Source organism: Chelonia mydas, chromosome 6 (genome assembly GCF_015237465.2).
Source record: "Chelonia mydas isolate rCheMyd1 chromosome 6, rCheMyd1.pri.v2, whole genome shotgun sequence".
NCBI lineage: Eukaryota > Metazoa > Chordata > Testudines > Cheloniidae > Chelonia > Chelonia mydas.
This window is the reverse complement of record NC_051246.2, coordinates 71578807-71595010: the sequence shown is the minus strand read 5'-3', so window position 1 is coordinate 71595010 and position 16204 is coordinate 71578807. Positions and strand designations below refer to the sequence as shown.

The 16204-nt window shown below is 45.6% G+C and overlaps 1 protein-coding gene across 5 annotated transcripts in view; it reads left to right on the top strand.

Moving 5' to 3' along the window:
* The window catches only part of MAPKBP1 (mitogen-activated protein kinase binding protein 1), a 120740-nt gene that overhangs the window by 56345 nt on the left and 48191 nt on the right, over positions 1-16204 (top strand). For all 5 annotated transcript variants that reach the window (XM_027818141.3, XM_043549843.1, XM_043549846.1 and 2 more), the window contains exons 4-5: positions 12888-12950; positions 14754-14811. In XM_027818141.3, the coding sequence (XP_027673942.2) occupies positions 12888-12950; positions 14754-14811 (121 nt within the window). The remainder of the gene's footprint in view (positions 1-12887; positions 12951-14753; positions 14812-16204) is intronic.

The following is a 16204-nucleotide window of genomic DNA, read 5'->3' as shown; positions in this document are numbered from 1 at the left end:
ATTTAGAAGTAGCTGTACTTGAACAAAAAAACTTCAGAAACAGATTTCAAAGAGAAACAGCAGAACTAAAATTCATTTGCAAATTTAACACCATTAATTTGGGCTTGAATAGGGACTGGGAGTGGCTGGCTCATTACAAAAGCAGCTTTGCCTCTCCTGGAATTGACACCTCTTCATGTGTTATTGGGAGTGGACCACATCCACCCTGATCCAATTGGCCCTGTCAGCGCTGGTTCTCCACTTGCGAGGTAACTCCCTTCTCTTCATGGGTCAGTATATAATGCCTGCATCTGTAATTTTCACTCCATGCATCTGAAGAAGTGGTTTTTCACCCACAAAAGCTTATTCCCAAATAAATCTGTTAATCTTTAAGGTACCACCGGACTCCTTATTGTTTCTCTCACATCTGGGTCACAACCAGCAAGTAATGGATATTCAGAAGTGAGATGTGTAGTTGCGTGTACTTGGAGAGCGTCTCTGATGGATGCATTTCATTAGGGACTGCTAAGAACTGCCAGTGGAATCCATTTGCAGTGCATAAAGGGAAGGTTTATTATTGGTCCTACGAAACCCAGGAACTGTGCTATATATTCTTGAACACCATCTTCTAGGACCTTGTCTATAACTAGCTATTTACATATGTACAGATTTTAAACACTCCAGCAACGGGGGCAATAGTAATGTTGATGGTCCTCTCCACAGGGAGTGTAGCTCTCCACCTGCCTGAACTTTACAGGAACACCCAGGCGTCTTTCATTTTTTCAGACTCCTGGCTTTCCAGAAGGAAACAGTTGTTATATTGCATGGTGCCTTTATTCTGGCTCAAATCATCTGGCAGATGAGGGAAAAGGGAGCAATTTCTATTCCATTCACCCCGCCTAAATTAGGGAGAGTCAGCAGAGTGCCATCCTGTGGTCTGGCAGAGCAAGGAACATTTCACCAATGAGCAGGGGCACCATTTCAGATGTGGAGAGGGGGGACAACTTTAACCATGATTCCAGGGGCTGCTTAGGCAGCTGAAAACTAGGGTTGGGGTTTTTTTGGTTTTTTTTCCCCAGATAATAACTTGGAAATTAGCTGATAGTATCTAATTCCTATATTTAAAAAAAAGAGAATTTAAATAAATATTAGACTGACTCAGCTCTAATACTTACGTGTTCTCACATCTTGTGTCAAGTCACTTAAGGGACACTGGTTAGGTTTAACATTTTAATGTATATTCTTTCTTTGTTACTAACTCTTGAATACAACAGTTGGAACAACTGTAGAAAAATCTAGAGGACTTTGTCACTTTTTGCTGTTCACCAAGCTTGGAATAGATCATTTAACTTGGGAAACATCCTGCTAGGCCAAGGCCCCGTGAGTTTATACTGCACCTGCCTGGGACTCCAGGGGCTTTACCTCACTACAAATAGACTAGAAACCGACCTTAAATAGGAGTACTGCCAATTCCAAATGTTCAAAAATCATGAATCAGTCTCTCCAAAAATCATGAGATTGGCTTTAGAATCATGAGGTTATGTAAAAATAACAGATCTGGTGGTTCTTTTTATTTGCCTTCTGCTTTTTGAGCCTTTAGGGTGCACTGGGGTCACATTTTGAAGCTTTCTCCACAGCCGCAAGGGCTAGAAACTTCATTTGTCTTTAAGAATGAAGGCTGAAATCGTCACATATCCACTGGACTCCAGGAGCTGGGGCTTTAATGAAAACAATAATTATAATGAGGCTCATGACAAAATCATGAGGGTTGGCAACACTGCTTTTACTTTTATTTAAAGGCTAGTTACTTTCCAGAAGGCTCTTAGACACAGTACTACAGTGATTGAGTTGCCGTTCTCACAGGAGAATATTTAAAACCAAACACCAAGAAAATTCCACCTTTTAAAGTTGAGAAAAAAATTGAGACTTCTGAGGTATATCGGGGTCACTGCAGTCAGGAAAGGAAAATAAACAAGTACAGGAGTTCTGGGTAGCTCTTCCTCTTGAAAGAAAGTTGGAGGGTCAAATCTTCTAGTCCTTAATCTAGTAAAACTTCTGTTGCCATCATCGCCTCCACTCATAGATATAAACACGTGCTTAATAATTATACACTTCATACTTAAATAACTAAGCCATCTTATCCAGGGCTACACATTTCATACACGGTGACTACATTTTCTGGCATATTCTGAACAGCGCTGAGCACAGAGATGGTAGCCAGTGAATAATACAAATCATGACAATAATCGTCAACTTTATGGACTCTGTGGATGCAATTTCTGTTCTTCGTTCTGGAATTTGAGGCATAAACACATCTGATACTTATGATGCTTTCTGATTCCTTCCTTTTCTCGAACTCAGAACAAAAAATGACATGACAAAATGGTTTTCCGTTAAAATGTAAAATTGCACAGCAGCCATTGCTCTACAACTCAGCATGGGGCAGAACCTGCCACTCCTTGGGAGTTAAGTGATCTCCTCTCATCTGACTCTCATTCTCCATCCTTCCTGACTTCTGTGCTGCTTTTCATTCTGTCAACCATGACATCCATCCCAACCTCCTGAGACCGTTTGCTGTAGTCTCAGAGAACTGGCCACCTTGGTTTTGCTCCCATCTACCAGAGTCCTCTTTTTTTGCTGCATTGCAGCAGAGACATAGGCTGGTCTGCTGGATAGGGAGCTAGCCCTGAAAGACCTGGATTCTATTCCCCCCCATGGACTTCCTGTATGACCTCAGGCCAGTGCCTGAAGGGCAGAGTTTCAAAACCTTTTAGGCAAGGTGCAGCTGGGCATCTAGTGGGGGTTACAAAGCACCTAACCCAGGCACTTTTGAAAATTCCACGAGGTGCCTAAATATTTATGAAAATCTGGCATTTAGTCTGTGTATGCCTCAGTGTCCCATCGTACAATGGGGATAACAGCCCTGCTCTATCTCACTGAGGGGCTATGAGGAGAAATGGGTTAGACCTTGTGAGGTGCTCAGATACTATGGTGGGGCCACATAAGTACCACAGGTAGAGTGAAAAGAAAAGGAGTACTTGTGGCACCTTAGAGACTAACAAATTTATTTGAGCATAAGCTTTCGTGAGCTACAGCTCACTTCATCGGATGCATTCAGTGAAAGCTCACAAAAGTTTATGCTCAAATAAATTTGTTAGTCTCTAAGGTGTCACAAATACTCCTTTTCTTTTTGCGAATACAGACTAACATGGCTGCTACACTGAAACAGGTAGAGTAGGAACTTTTCTCTTTACCACTTCCCTTGGTTTTGGGCCCTTCTTTTCACCTATGCCCCCAAACTCCTCCCCCTTTTCTGAAGGTAACCTTGGCTCAGAAGGCTTGGCCGTATTTTTTCTGAATCACGTTATCTCTAAAATAACCCCTCCTCCCTCCCAACCACCCACTTCCCCAGGGATTCCTGTTTTACAGGCTAAACTTCCAGATCCTTAACTTAATCACCAGCCTTTTCTTATCGTAATCACCCTGCCTCTGTTTGTAAACAAAACACTGACTCCCTGCCCCAGGGGCACCTCTCCTCTGCAGAGCTTACATTTCACACTATGGCTATGTCTACACTAGGGGTTCTCAACCTTTTCCATTCTGTGGCCCCTCCCCAACATGCTATGAAAACTCCACGGCCCACCTGTGCCAGAGCCGCTGTTGTTCTGCATATAAAAGCCAGGGCTGATGTTGGGGGTAGCAAGCAGGGCAATTGCCTGGAGACCCACACCATGGAGGGGGGGCCTTGCGAAGCTAAGATGCTCAGGCTTCACCTTCCGGTCTGGGTGGCAGGGCTCACGGTGGCTGGGCTTTGGCTTTTTGCCCTGAGCCCCAGTGAGTCTAATGCCGGCCTTGTTTGACGGACTTCCTGAAACCTGCTTGCGGCCCCCCCAAGGGGCCTCAGACCCCTGGCTGAGAGCTGCTGGTCTGCACTACGCAGTGTAGCCGCAGCCGACAAAAATGTCCACCCCCAACGAGCGGTGTTAGCGTTGTTGATAGGAGAGCGCGCCTACCGACAAAGCGCTGTTCACGCCGGCGCTTGTCGTCAGCAACACTCGTGCCTTTCAGGGGTGTGTGGTGTTTTTAAAAACAAAACAAAAAAAACCCCACCTCTGAAAGGCAAAAGTTTTGTCGTTCAGTTGCCAGTGTAGACATAGCCTAATACTGTGCTGTAGTTGAGAGCTCCGCCTGGGAGCTTCCACACCTCCTGTTTGAAACTCGGGGGAAGGGGGCTGTGTCGTGTCGTCCCCCCCCCCCCCCGCCATGGTGCCCCTGCCAATTGGGGTGAAGAGAGAGAGAAACCATGTGGAATCCTCCCCTTCCTCCATTACCCCTGTGCTGGAAATATCTGAACTCATGGGGAGAGAAGATGAGCTATACAGATTCTGCAGAAGCAGGGAGAGTGGAAAGAGGAGAGTCAGCCCTTAGCTTTTCAGGACTTATCCCTGCAAGGCCTGTAAATCAGTTCTGCTCTGCCTTCCCCTGGAACTAGCTTTATAGAATGTGCTTTTTTCTTTCCTTCCAGCTTTCCTTCTACCTTCGAGACTGGAAGCACTGCTGAGAGAAGCTCTTTGTAGTGGTAGGGCTGGTGAAGGAAGGGCGGTGTACATGTGTGGGCATTGCTGAGGAGGGTCCCTGCAAGGCTGGAGGGGCAGTCTTCTGAGGTGCCTAGAGGAGAAGGGAAAGGGGTTCCTGGGACTGCTTCTAAAAAGAAAGTGTTTTATGTAAGTTTAAAAAATCATGTCGCCCAAGATAAAAAGGCATATCTTCTGTGTTTGGTCATGCATTGCCTGGTTATGATGTTGGGGAATGATGGAATGGTGGGCTTGTCACCTTCAGTTGGATCTATATTGTGGCCAAACAGAGTGACGTTCTGATTGAAACCCTTCCGCCTGGTGGACCCAAGTTGTTTGGGCCAAGAATGGCTGATATGGGTGGACTCTCCCTTTCCAGATAGGAATGGTGGGGCTTTCATTAGGCTTGGTCATGAGGAGTGGTCTGCAGACCAGTTGACTGCAGCAAGAGTGGATGGTGCTGCTCTGTTGTGGTTGCATGGCTCTTCCCTGAGCGTTCTCAAAGGGAGTTGTGGGGAGTTCTTCCTCTTCCCTAATGGCATTCTTATGTGGAGTTCCAGAGCTTTCCATCTTGGTTTCCCCTCCTGCCAATGTGTCGAAGGCGCTGTTAGGAAAGTTAGTGAGGAGAGTTTGGGCTTTGGTGCTGTTAATGTGCTGAAGACTCCCAGCTCTAGATCTCTGCCTCACCTGCCTTAGTTCAGTGTCTGAGGGAGATTGGGGCGTGGACAAGGCTGAGATGATGCTGGCAGACTGGGAGAAGCAACCAGAAGATATGGCGAAGATGGAGCGGGGCCTGCTCTTTGATGTTCTCTGGCTCTTTGTCCTGCACATTTGGCGTGCCATCCAGGCTTTTAAAACAATAAATTCCCACTGGGAGCCTTACTGCTCTAGTTCACATAGTGCTCATGCTTAATAATATGTAATCTCCAATTTATGAGTTTAGCAACTTTTAAAATCCCTTTTGTTTTGTGCTGGGCTTCTTATTTAGCTGTTGTTTCCTGCTAATCTATTTTGGTCTCTCTGAAGTTTGCAGCCTGAATCTAACTGTAGCCCTTCTGTGGCTGCAACCATCCTGGTAGTATTCTCCTCCAGCAAATCTGCCTGGCCACGGTATGATGCAATGATCTCCAGGGCTCCTTGTTCTCATGCTGTGACATTCATGTCTTAATCTTGCCATAGATCTTCTCCCCCGCCCCCATCCATTTAATTGACATAGATTAATAGGTATTTCACATGTGATGTGCATGCACATCCTCCCCACTGACACGTCCCATCACAGCTAACCCCCACACAGCGTTGGCCATGAATTAAAGACATTTGTTGGCAGGGAATGTTGCCACATGGAAAATTATCACCAGCTTTTACTGACACCATCTTAATCTGATCAAGATTCCCCTGACAACTAGCACCGGGTGAAAAGGTTTGGTTCTCATCAAGGCTTGGGGATGTGTTTTGTGAATTAGGAAACTATTCTACTTTGTTGGGGCGGGGGAAGATGGGCATGATTGGAAGAGCAGTGAATGAGCAAGAAGTCATGGAAGTGACCAGTGAGAAGCTGATGGGGCCACTTGTTCTCTTCATTTACTCTTGCAGGAATGTGTGAGGGCCCCGGGGGGATAATATTTAGAAAGAGGAGCCAGGATTAGCCAGGGTTTGAATGGTGTCCGAATGGAGCTTGCTTTCTTCTCTGCCACCTCAGTTTATGGCCCAGATTGAGAGGGACTGGGGAGGAACTTGTCCCATGAACTCTGCCTCTAGTCATCTGTCCTGTGAGATAAAGCAAGGCAGAGTTGATGAATAGCTTTGGAAAGAAACTCCATAATTGACTTTTAATCTTTTCATACCCCCTAGGGAGGGTGGGGGGTGAGCAGGGAGGGAGGAAGAAAACAGACTTCTCACAAAATCTGCTTTTTATTAGCTTACTGGGGAAGGGGAGGAGAGTTGGGGGAAGGGGCAGAAGAGACTAGAGAGATGGGTCAGGGGAACAGATGGGAGGGAAAGTGAAATACCGAGGGAGACAGGGATTTGGGAAGAAGAGCAAGAAGTGGGACTAGTATGAGCAGAGGAAGAAGAAAGTGTGTGTGTGTGAGAGAGAGAGAGAGAGAGAGAGAGTGTGTGTGTGTGTGGGGGGAGTGCTGGTGACTTAGTGAGTCAGATGCTGTGTGTAAATGTGATATTGACGTCTGATTCCTTTCCATTCCACTCCTAAATTTAGCCTAGAGAAACTGCCTCCTTGTTTTTTCCCTTTGCCAGAGGTGTTTGCTTCTTCTCTGTAGATTTCCTGCTAACCCTCCTTGCACTGATCCCCAGCACACATGGAGTATGCACAGTGCTAAGGGGCCTGTCTGCAACATGCTGCAGGAAAACTCTCCAAAGTGTCTCCCACTTACACACCCGCTACTCCAAAGTGGCTCCCTGCCATCCCTGCTGGAGAAAGTTCAAATTCTCTGCAAGAGCCTTGGAGGAGGGTCTGGTGGTAACACAGATGTATTGCCTCCCCTTTGCAGCAAGAACCAATTACTACTCTGCAGGTGGGCTCCTTTGGAATAAAACAAGGCACCTACAAAACGCCTTAAACACTAGATCTATCAAAGATTCCAAAGCCAGCTTCTGATTTCTCTTTTTTAAAGCCACAGTTCATGATTACATGTTGTCACTAGGATGGTGTAATGCAGGGTTGAGGGTCTGGCGCAGTTGCCCTAGAAATAAAATCTTTACAAGAGCATGTTATTGCCAATAGCTTCAGTATGCAAAGGAGCTAGATACTAGATCGGCTAGGACATCACTTAGGCAGCAATAATGCTGTCACTCAGCAGTGAATAGTTTCATAAATGGCTTTGACAGCAAAACAGGGTTCAGACTGGGAGGGAAATATGATGTAGTTAATCTATGTGAGCTCTGCCCACAATCCCAGAGTAGCTGGATGCTTCTGCTAAAATGATCAGCAGTGAACTAGTTAATAATGTTGACCTTTTAAACTCTCATCAGGCACCAGAGTAAGTACTCTATTGCAGGGAAACAGTGCAAGCCCCTTTCAGAATTATTGTTTGTTTTGTCTGTATTTGTAAACTCTCATTGGGACCTAGAAAGTTTTCTTCAGAAATATATTGGTTGGGATTTTTTTTATTTTTTTTTAATTTTTAATTTCAAGGCTTAATTTCTGCAGCAACTGAGGAGGGCACTGGAAAAGTGGTGGTTTGATGTACTTGGCCCAGCTGAAGTGGGCTCAAAGTGTGAAAATATCAGCACTATTTTTTCCACCCACTGGTAGCAAAACACTGAACAAACAGAATCTTACAGAAACAAAGCATGCAGAGGGCTAGGTGGAGGCTTTTGTGTATTTCATAATAAAACCAATGTTCATATAAAGCTTCTTGTGAACTGTTGACAGAGTAAAAGTCACTAGGGCAAACTTGAGTGATCTATCTCAGGATTCATGATGTTCCTGTAGTCTTGTGTGGGTTAGAAACAAGATAGTGCACTAGGTGAGCCAGTGATCTGTCCCAGTAGAGCAATTTCTATTTTCCTATATTGACTTGAGCAATATATTTTACTAATACATTGCACAGTCCCACAGTACTTTATAGGCTCTCCCACAAACCCTGCTTTGGGAAGCTTTTTCAGACACTGTTGATCATGAGGGCTCGGCAAAACTGTAATGCACTGCACGCCAAGGGTTGGCAGGACTGCAGTGTGGATGCAGGCTGAACTGGGTAGCAGAAACCAGGAGGGTAAATGTGGCCACGGTGAACAGTTAAACTTTGCTAGCACAATTTATTCTTTTAACTGTAACTTTTACCCTTTGAAATGATGCAGCAGTCTAGCACAGAGAGGGTTAGAGAAGTTCCCAAGGCCACAGAAAGATTCAGAATGAGAGCCAGATTAGAATTCAGGAGTTCCTGGCTTGTGTTTGTAGCATGTGTCGCTGCCATGTAATTAACGTTAGTTTATTTGCGTACTGCAATCCTATTGGTTAAAACAACCTAAAAGTTGGGTGGAGTCTTTATAAAACTAGAACAGTGTGACAAGACTGCCATGAAATGAAATTCAGCCCTCTGGCAGTGTAGCCACAGGATATGTCTTGCTCCTTGTTAACTGGCAGTGGTGTTTTTGGGTGGGTGTGGCATGTGTTCATATATTTTCATGTATTACATTTAAGAGTTATTTTAAAAAAAATCTGCTTGTGACTGGTTGTAAGGTGTTACACCTTTGTCTGAAGGTCAGGAACTATTTGGCTGATTCCCCCTGGCAGGCTGCCATGGTGGTGGGACTCAGCCTCAGCACAGGAGTTTGAGCCTCTTTGATGAGGGAAAACAGCTAGAAGGAGTGACAGGAAGTCCTGCAGAGAGACGCCCTGGGAATAGCCAACTCTGGAGGTGTAAGGCCTAAGTTTGTATGTAAGTAACTGCGGGCTCAGTTGCTTAAGTTAAGAATACTGCAGAACCCAGGATCCTACCCATTTGCTGAGCTATTCTAGGAAATGCTTTCTTTATAGATTTGCTTGCTTGGTTTGAAGACCATGGCGTCTTCTTGCATGTCTTTAATTTTTAGATTGTTTCTTAGAGAAAATAACACAAAGGGCTGTCTACACTGGGAACGTACATCGGCATAGTTGCGTCTCTCAGGGCACACCACTGAGAGACGTAGCTATGTCGACCTAACCCATGGTGTAGAAAGTGTTGTCTTCTGTCAACCTAGCTACCACATCTCAGGGAGGTGGAACACCTGTGCAAGTGGGAGAACCCCTCCTGTTGGCATATAGGTAGTGTCTACGCTGACGCCTCTGTAGTGGTTGAGGTGTGGACATACCCAAAGGTCCTGTTTTCATGCAAATGTCCCTAGTCATAAAACACAAAGGAACTTAATATTAAAAAACCTGCTGCACAGAAATGATTCTACCTGGATATCGCATCTACCCTCAATTCTCCATAATGTTTTCTGAAGCTTAATGGACCAAAATTCTCCCAGGTGTAATTCTTCTGAGTTGCGCAAGGGACAACTTTGGTCCATTAAGCCTACCTTGCTTCATAGAGTGGGATTTCTTTTATTTTTTCTGATTGCCTGGAAGCTGAGGATTACACAGATTTTCCCATCTGCTAATGTACTATTTCATAGCTCATGATTTGAGGGGCTTAACTTCCCCTGAATTGTTAATGGGTCACAGACCTCCTGCCTCTTTACATGAAGCCTGCAGAAATAAAATAGAGTAGATCAGACCTGAAACTGGAGTGACTGGTCATGCTAAATTAGATGCTTTGTACTCTTAACTAAATCTCTAAAGAATACTTTCACTGCTGGATGACCAGGTTACCTGTACTATTAGAACTGCCCCACTAACGTACCAGTAAATGTTGGTGAATGCCTGTATGTTCAGCACAGCAGATGTATTTTACCTGGCCATGGCTAGAACATTTAGCAGGCACACAGGCTACCTTTGAGGAAAACACTGGGTGGAAACTTGCACTAATTCTAATGAAGGAAGCTGAATTTTGAAAGCTGGTGAATTGGAGGTTAAAACTTCAGTGCCCTATGGTGGTGTCTGCTATGAGGCAGTGATGTTAACTGAGTGAGACGGCATCAGTCAGCAGCATTGGGCCTGAGGTGTTGGAGTGTCTGCGCCTCTCTGTGGTGTCTATTCTGTTTCATAACTCGTAATGCTCCTGGCGGGCAACCCTGTCAGACCAAGTGAGAGGCAACGGCATGGGTCGGGCAAGAGTTTGTTACGACATGCCAGTGCCTGGAGAAATGCTGTGTCTGCAGCCTTTTCCGATTGGCGCCAAGCTCATGGCAGGGGATTCCTTACCGCTGCTGAGGTAAATGAAAAAAGAACAGATTAGGGGGACACCCCTGTAAAGTTCTTCTTGCGTGAGCTCAATGGTGTGACAGTGAGGCTCGCTTAGTTCTGTTTAAAAGCTCATATGTGAGAACTTCTGTCTTTTCTATTGGGATGAGGCTTTTGGCGGCATTTGTAGAGTGAGCCGATGCTGTAGGCTTCATAATGAAACAGCAATATCTCTTCAGCATTTGGTACCATGCTCCTTATTTTAATTTGTAGGCCATATCTACCCCAGGGATTTCCCCCGTGACAGACATGGATGGCTGGTCATGCGCTGGCGCAAACCCCTGTTACAGGCAGGGTTTAAGCTGTGATTTGCACTAGTGTAGTCAGCCCTGTCTGAAATCCCTGGTGTAGGCAAGGCCTTTCTGAACCTGAGAGTCATGTATTGCCCAACATCCTAATGGCACAGCAGTGGAGGGGGGAGCTATAGGGTGCGGCACAGCTAAGCAGCAACACTGCAAAACTGGTGAAGCTTTTGAGGTGTTCCCTGCATGTTTGTGGGGAGGAGGACTCTCTTCATGCTGTGATGCATCCTCAAATACTGGAGAGGAGCCACGGTCAGACCTACCCAACTTTCCCTGACTGTTTCTCCCTTCTACAGCTGCCTCCACTTTGGGCTTTTGCCAGGAGACAGTAGAAGCGATATATTTCCATGAGAGAAGTCAATGTCACTCCTCTCTCTAAGACAAAGGATGTCACAAGTGCTGATTTGTCCATCTCCAGCAAGTCCCTACAGCCCTTGAACTGGGTCCCCCTCATGTTGCAGCCCTGTGTGAGGGGTATTCATATGGAGAAGTGAGATATGCAGTTATCAGGAGCTACCCTGCTGAGTCTGAGTTCTTTGAATCATAGAAGATTAAGGTTGGAAGAGACCTCAGAAGATCATCTAGTCCAACCCCCTACTCAAAGCAGGACCAACCCCAACTAAATCATCCCAGCCAGGACTTTGTCAAGCCAAGCATTAAAAACCTCTAAGGATGGAGATTCCACCACCTCCCTAGGTAACCCATTCCAGTGCTTCACCACCCTCCTTGTGAAATAGTTTTTCCTAATATCCAACCTAGACCTCCCGCACTGCAAGTTGAGACCATTGCTCCTTGTTCTGTCATCTGCCACCACTGAGAACAGCCTAGCTCCATCCTCTTTGGAACCCGCCCTTCAGGTCGTTGAAGACTGCTATCAAATCCCCCCTCATTCTTCTGCAGACTAAATAAGCCCAGTTCCCTCAGCCTCTCCTCATAAGTCATGTGCCCCAGCCCCTTAATCATTTTGAAGGCATTGATTGTACAGTTCCATGCAATTTGCTCACCAGTTGGGAGGGAGGATCATCTTGTCACTGAGAATTGTTGTTTTTCCTGGGCAGCAGCATGTGTTTCACTTCTGAGAGCATGAGTTTTCACAGGATTGGTTCCTTTGCTCCTATGTGATGGGGCCCTGGCAGAGATGCGTTCTCTTCTGCCCTGTGTTGAAAATGATAGGGTTTTCACTGATGGAGGGTGGGGAAGGGGAGAGAATGTATCCTGGATCATAGCCAGACTTGTGTGGCAGCAGAGTCATCGCGGCATGCTAAGAGTGAGACTCCTGGCTTTGTCAGTAAATTTGGGAGAATCTCCCCTTTCCTGTTCCTCCAAAATGGTGGACTTGTGGTGGAGGTGATTATATTGATTACCGTGGGGAGAAGGTCACAGCTGTTTGTTTCTAGAGTTCCTCCTGCTGGCTGATTTCTGGACAGCCCCAGAGGAAGCTATTTATTTTTTTCATTTGTCTCCAAAGCGAATGGGCTCTTAAACTGTGCATCTTGTTTTCTGAGTGGCTAATGACCTCTTGGCCCAAACTGAGGCCTTTTCTGTCCTGTCTGTGTTACAGGCAAGAGCCACACCACACAGAAGGTGATTCCTGTCTGGGTCCATGCTGAGCTAGTCCCAGTTATTGTCCTGACGTTCAGGGCCTGGATGAAGGTGCGGTGATGAGGGGAGGGCAGAATCTGAACGGCTAATGGCAGTGCCTGGCAGGATACGGTTGATGGAAAGCTATGCTGAAAGTCTCTGGAGAGGAGAAGCCCAGCTCTTTTCTCTGAGAGCTCTTCTACTTCATGCTACCCCTCTTTCCTGGCTCCCTACCTTCCCACTCGGGTCTAGACATCCTGTTTTGGTGCCCAGAATGTAGGGTCATTCTTACATCTGGGGAGATGGGACAGAATCATGGGGCTGTCACACAGACTTTTCTAACTCCCCTTTCTTTCTGTCTAGCTTGTGAGTGGTAAGAGATTCAGGGCTCACAGTCCCTGGAAAGGTGATTATTTATGGCACTCTACATGGGAGTGATTTGTGATTATCCCCCAACCTCCTTTTGCATTTTTCAGCTAGCTGGGTAGAGGTGGGACAGACGTGCCAGGCTGTCGTTCATTCTCCTGCCAAGGACAAGGGCATAGAGCATGTTATGATACCCACAGGCTGTCCTGTCAACTTCTTTTTGTTCTTCTGTTCTCTTTCTAGGTGTGTTGTCGTGCTCTTCAACCCTAGGAAAAATAAGCAACACCATATTCTAAACAGCTCCAGGTGAGTGAAACTCAGAGATACACAGACAGCTGGCCTCGTATTACTTGGGATGTGAATTTGGAGTCCTCTTTCTGGCTCTAGCAAACTATAAGAGTTGCTGGGGATAAAGGTGCCCAGAGCTACTGAGTCCTAAACTCACTTGTGTCGGACTAGTGGCTGTGGGGAGGAGTTACCTGCTAATTTAACCCTAGCTCCTCCTTAACATGAGTTACTGTGAGGAAAGTTGTAGCAATGATAACTAGGGAAAAGCCCATAAATACTACATTCCCATGTAGAACTGCTGTAAGGAATGACATGGAGGATGTTATATTTGAACTCCGTGGGACTTGCATTATTCTTTCCCTGAGGTTGAAGCCTTGGTTTGGAGCAGGACTGACTGACACCTGGTCCTCTTGTTGGCAGACAGGGGCCAGAGGACCATAAGCCCATAGCTGTGAAACCCCTTCTGTGCCTGCAAGAGGTTTGGGCTGCAGGGAATCCATGTGTTCACCCTGTGGGGAAACAAAACCATTGTCAAGTTATTACATGTGTTGTGGGCCTCGTTCCAGTCATACCCTCCCACCGACCCCCCTTGGGTGACCAGATAGCAAGTGTGAAAAATCGGGATGGGGTGGGGGGTAGTAGGGTCCTGTATAAGACAAATCCCCTATTATTGGGACTGTCTCAATATCAGGTTTCAGAGTAGCAGCCGTGTTAGTCTGTATCCGCAAAAAGAAAAGGAGTACTTGTGGCACCTTAGAGACTAACAAATTTATTTGAGCATAAGCTTCACTACAGCTCACTTCATCGGATGCATTCAGTGGAAAATACAGTGGGGAGATTTACATACACAGAGAACATGAAACAATGGGTGTTACCATACACACTGTAACGAGAGTGATCAGGTAAGGTGAGCTATTACCAGCAGGAGAGCGGGGGTGGGAGGTGGGGGGACCTTTTGTAGTGATAATCAAGATGGGCCATTTCCAGCATTTGACAAGAACGTCTGAGGAGCGGGGGGGGGGGGGACTGGGGAAATAGTTTTACTTTGTGTAATGACCCATCCACTCCCAGTCTTTATTCAAGCCTAAATTAATTGTATCCAGTTTGCAAATTAATTCCAATTCAGCAGTCTCTCGTTGGAGTCTGTTTTTGAAGTTTTTTTGTTGAAGAATTGCCACTTTTAGGAGTGTAATCGAGTGACCAAAGAGACTGAAGTGTTCTCCGACGGGTTTTTGAATGTTATAATTCTTGACGTCTGATTTGTGTCCGTTTATTCTTTTACGTAGAGACTGTCCAGTTTGACCAATGTACATGGCAGAGGGGCATTGCTGGCACATGATGGCATATATCACATTGGTGGATGTGCAGGTGAACAAGCCTCTGATAGTGTGGCTGATGTGATTAGGCCCTATGATGGTGTCCCCTGAATAGATATGTGGACACAGTTGGCAACGGGCTTTGTTGCAAGGATAGGTTCCTGGGGTAGTGTTTTTGTTGTGTTCTCCCCCCGCTCTCTTGCTGGTAATAGCTCACCTTACTTGATCACTCTCGTTATAGTGTGTATGGTAACACCCATTATTTCATGTTCTCTGTGTATATAAATCTCCCCACTGTATTTTCCACTGAATGCATCCGATGAAGTGAGCTGTAGCTCACGAAAGCTTATGCTCAAATAAATTTGTTAGTCTCTAAGGTGCCACAAGTACTCCTTTTCTTTTTTCAATAATATCAGGACATCTGCTCACCCTCTCCCCTCACGATAAAGGGAACTGAAACCAGATAAAGGCACCACCTCACAGTGTCCTCGTGTCTCTGTTTTAGGAAGACGATTACAGCTCTTGCTTTTTCCCCTGATGGAAAGTACCTGGTTACTGGAGAGGTAAGTGTTGAAAATTGTTTAAAACAGGTACATGTCTGCAGGCAATCCCACTGCAGGCTGGGAAGAAGTGTGGCCGCTGTAGAGCGGGAAATGGACAATGTGGGGGGGAAACTTGGGTTTAATCCTGTATCCTTTTTGACAGGGTTTTGGCCCATATGATATCCAAAGAGCGACCCTAACTGTGCCTCTGCACTGCCTTTATGTGGGGAAATGTGGTTTTGGCTCTCACCCACTGATTCATCTTAACATTAACCAACCTCGTCACTGGTTGTCTCCTTAAGCTCATATTGAAAGGGTTTTCCAAATGTTCTGTCAATCTCCTGGGACAGACTCCTTTTGCCAGAGGCAGGGTGGAGATTAGCTGAGGATATTGGGTGCTGCTCTACCTATTAACATAGGGGAAGAAGTGAGGGATGGGGACTGGAAGTTTCTAGTGGCTGGATTGAGTTTAGGGTTGCATCCCTTAGGATTTCAGGGGGTGAGCCAAGACAGTAACAATATAGTGGAGAGTGAAAAGTACCTGTGGAATGGAGTTTCCAGAGCAGTGATAAAGGGGCCAGTGCCCGTGGGTTTGGCAGTGCATGCTTCGTTGCTGGCGACATGCTTTCTCCTTTCAAAGGTGCTTAAAGGGAGAACAAGGATGGCTGTATTGTGGGGTCTGTGCTGCATTAGAAGTGCAAGGTGCGCACTGTACATGTAATGAATTTGCAGTTGTTAGATGCTAGAAACACATACAAATGTCTCCCTGTTCCCTTTTGGTCATGCTCAGCTTGCTGTCATGTGTCTCTAATGACTACTTGTCATCTGACTCCAGTACATTGTAACTTACTGGTGAATGTGTGTGTCACCAGTCCCTCTCTGTGCCCAGTTCTTGGAGGATATGAGTAGAAGTGGGTAAAAACAATTTCGGCGAACAGTTTATTTGCTGAAAAATGCAGGGTTGGGTCAAATTCAGCTCATTGTTTCAGACCAAAAAAGAGGGGAAAATTCTGAAAAAGTCAAAACATTTTGATTCTTTGCTTCAAAATGACATTTCAAAACGAAATGTCATCTAAATTTAATTAAAATAATACCACAAAAGGGTAAAACACCCTATTACGAAATGTTTCATTTCAGATCAAATTAAATATTTGGACATGAAATGATTCCTTCCTTCCCCCGCTCCTCCTGAAAATTTTTGAGGGTTTTTGTTGGTTTGGTTTGATTTGATTTAGCCATCAAACTGAAAAATCAATTATTTACCCAGCTCTAAATACAAGTCTGTTACACCCTCAGCTAGAGCCCTCTGGCGCAAGCGGTAGCAGCTCGTGCTTTAAGCTCTGAATGTCCCTGGTTCAATCCCCAGCGTGTTGACCAAGCTGGTGAAGTTAGTTTGTTAGTTAGGCTGTGACAG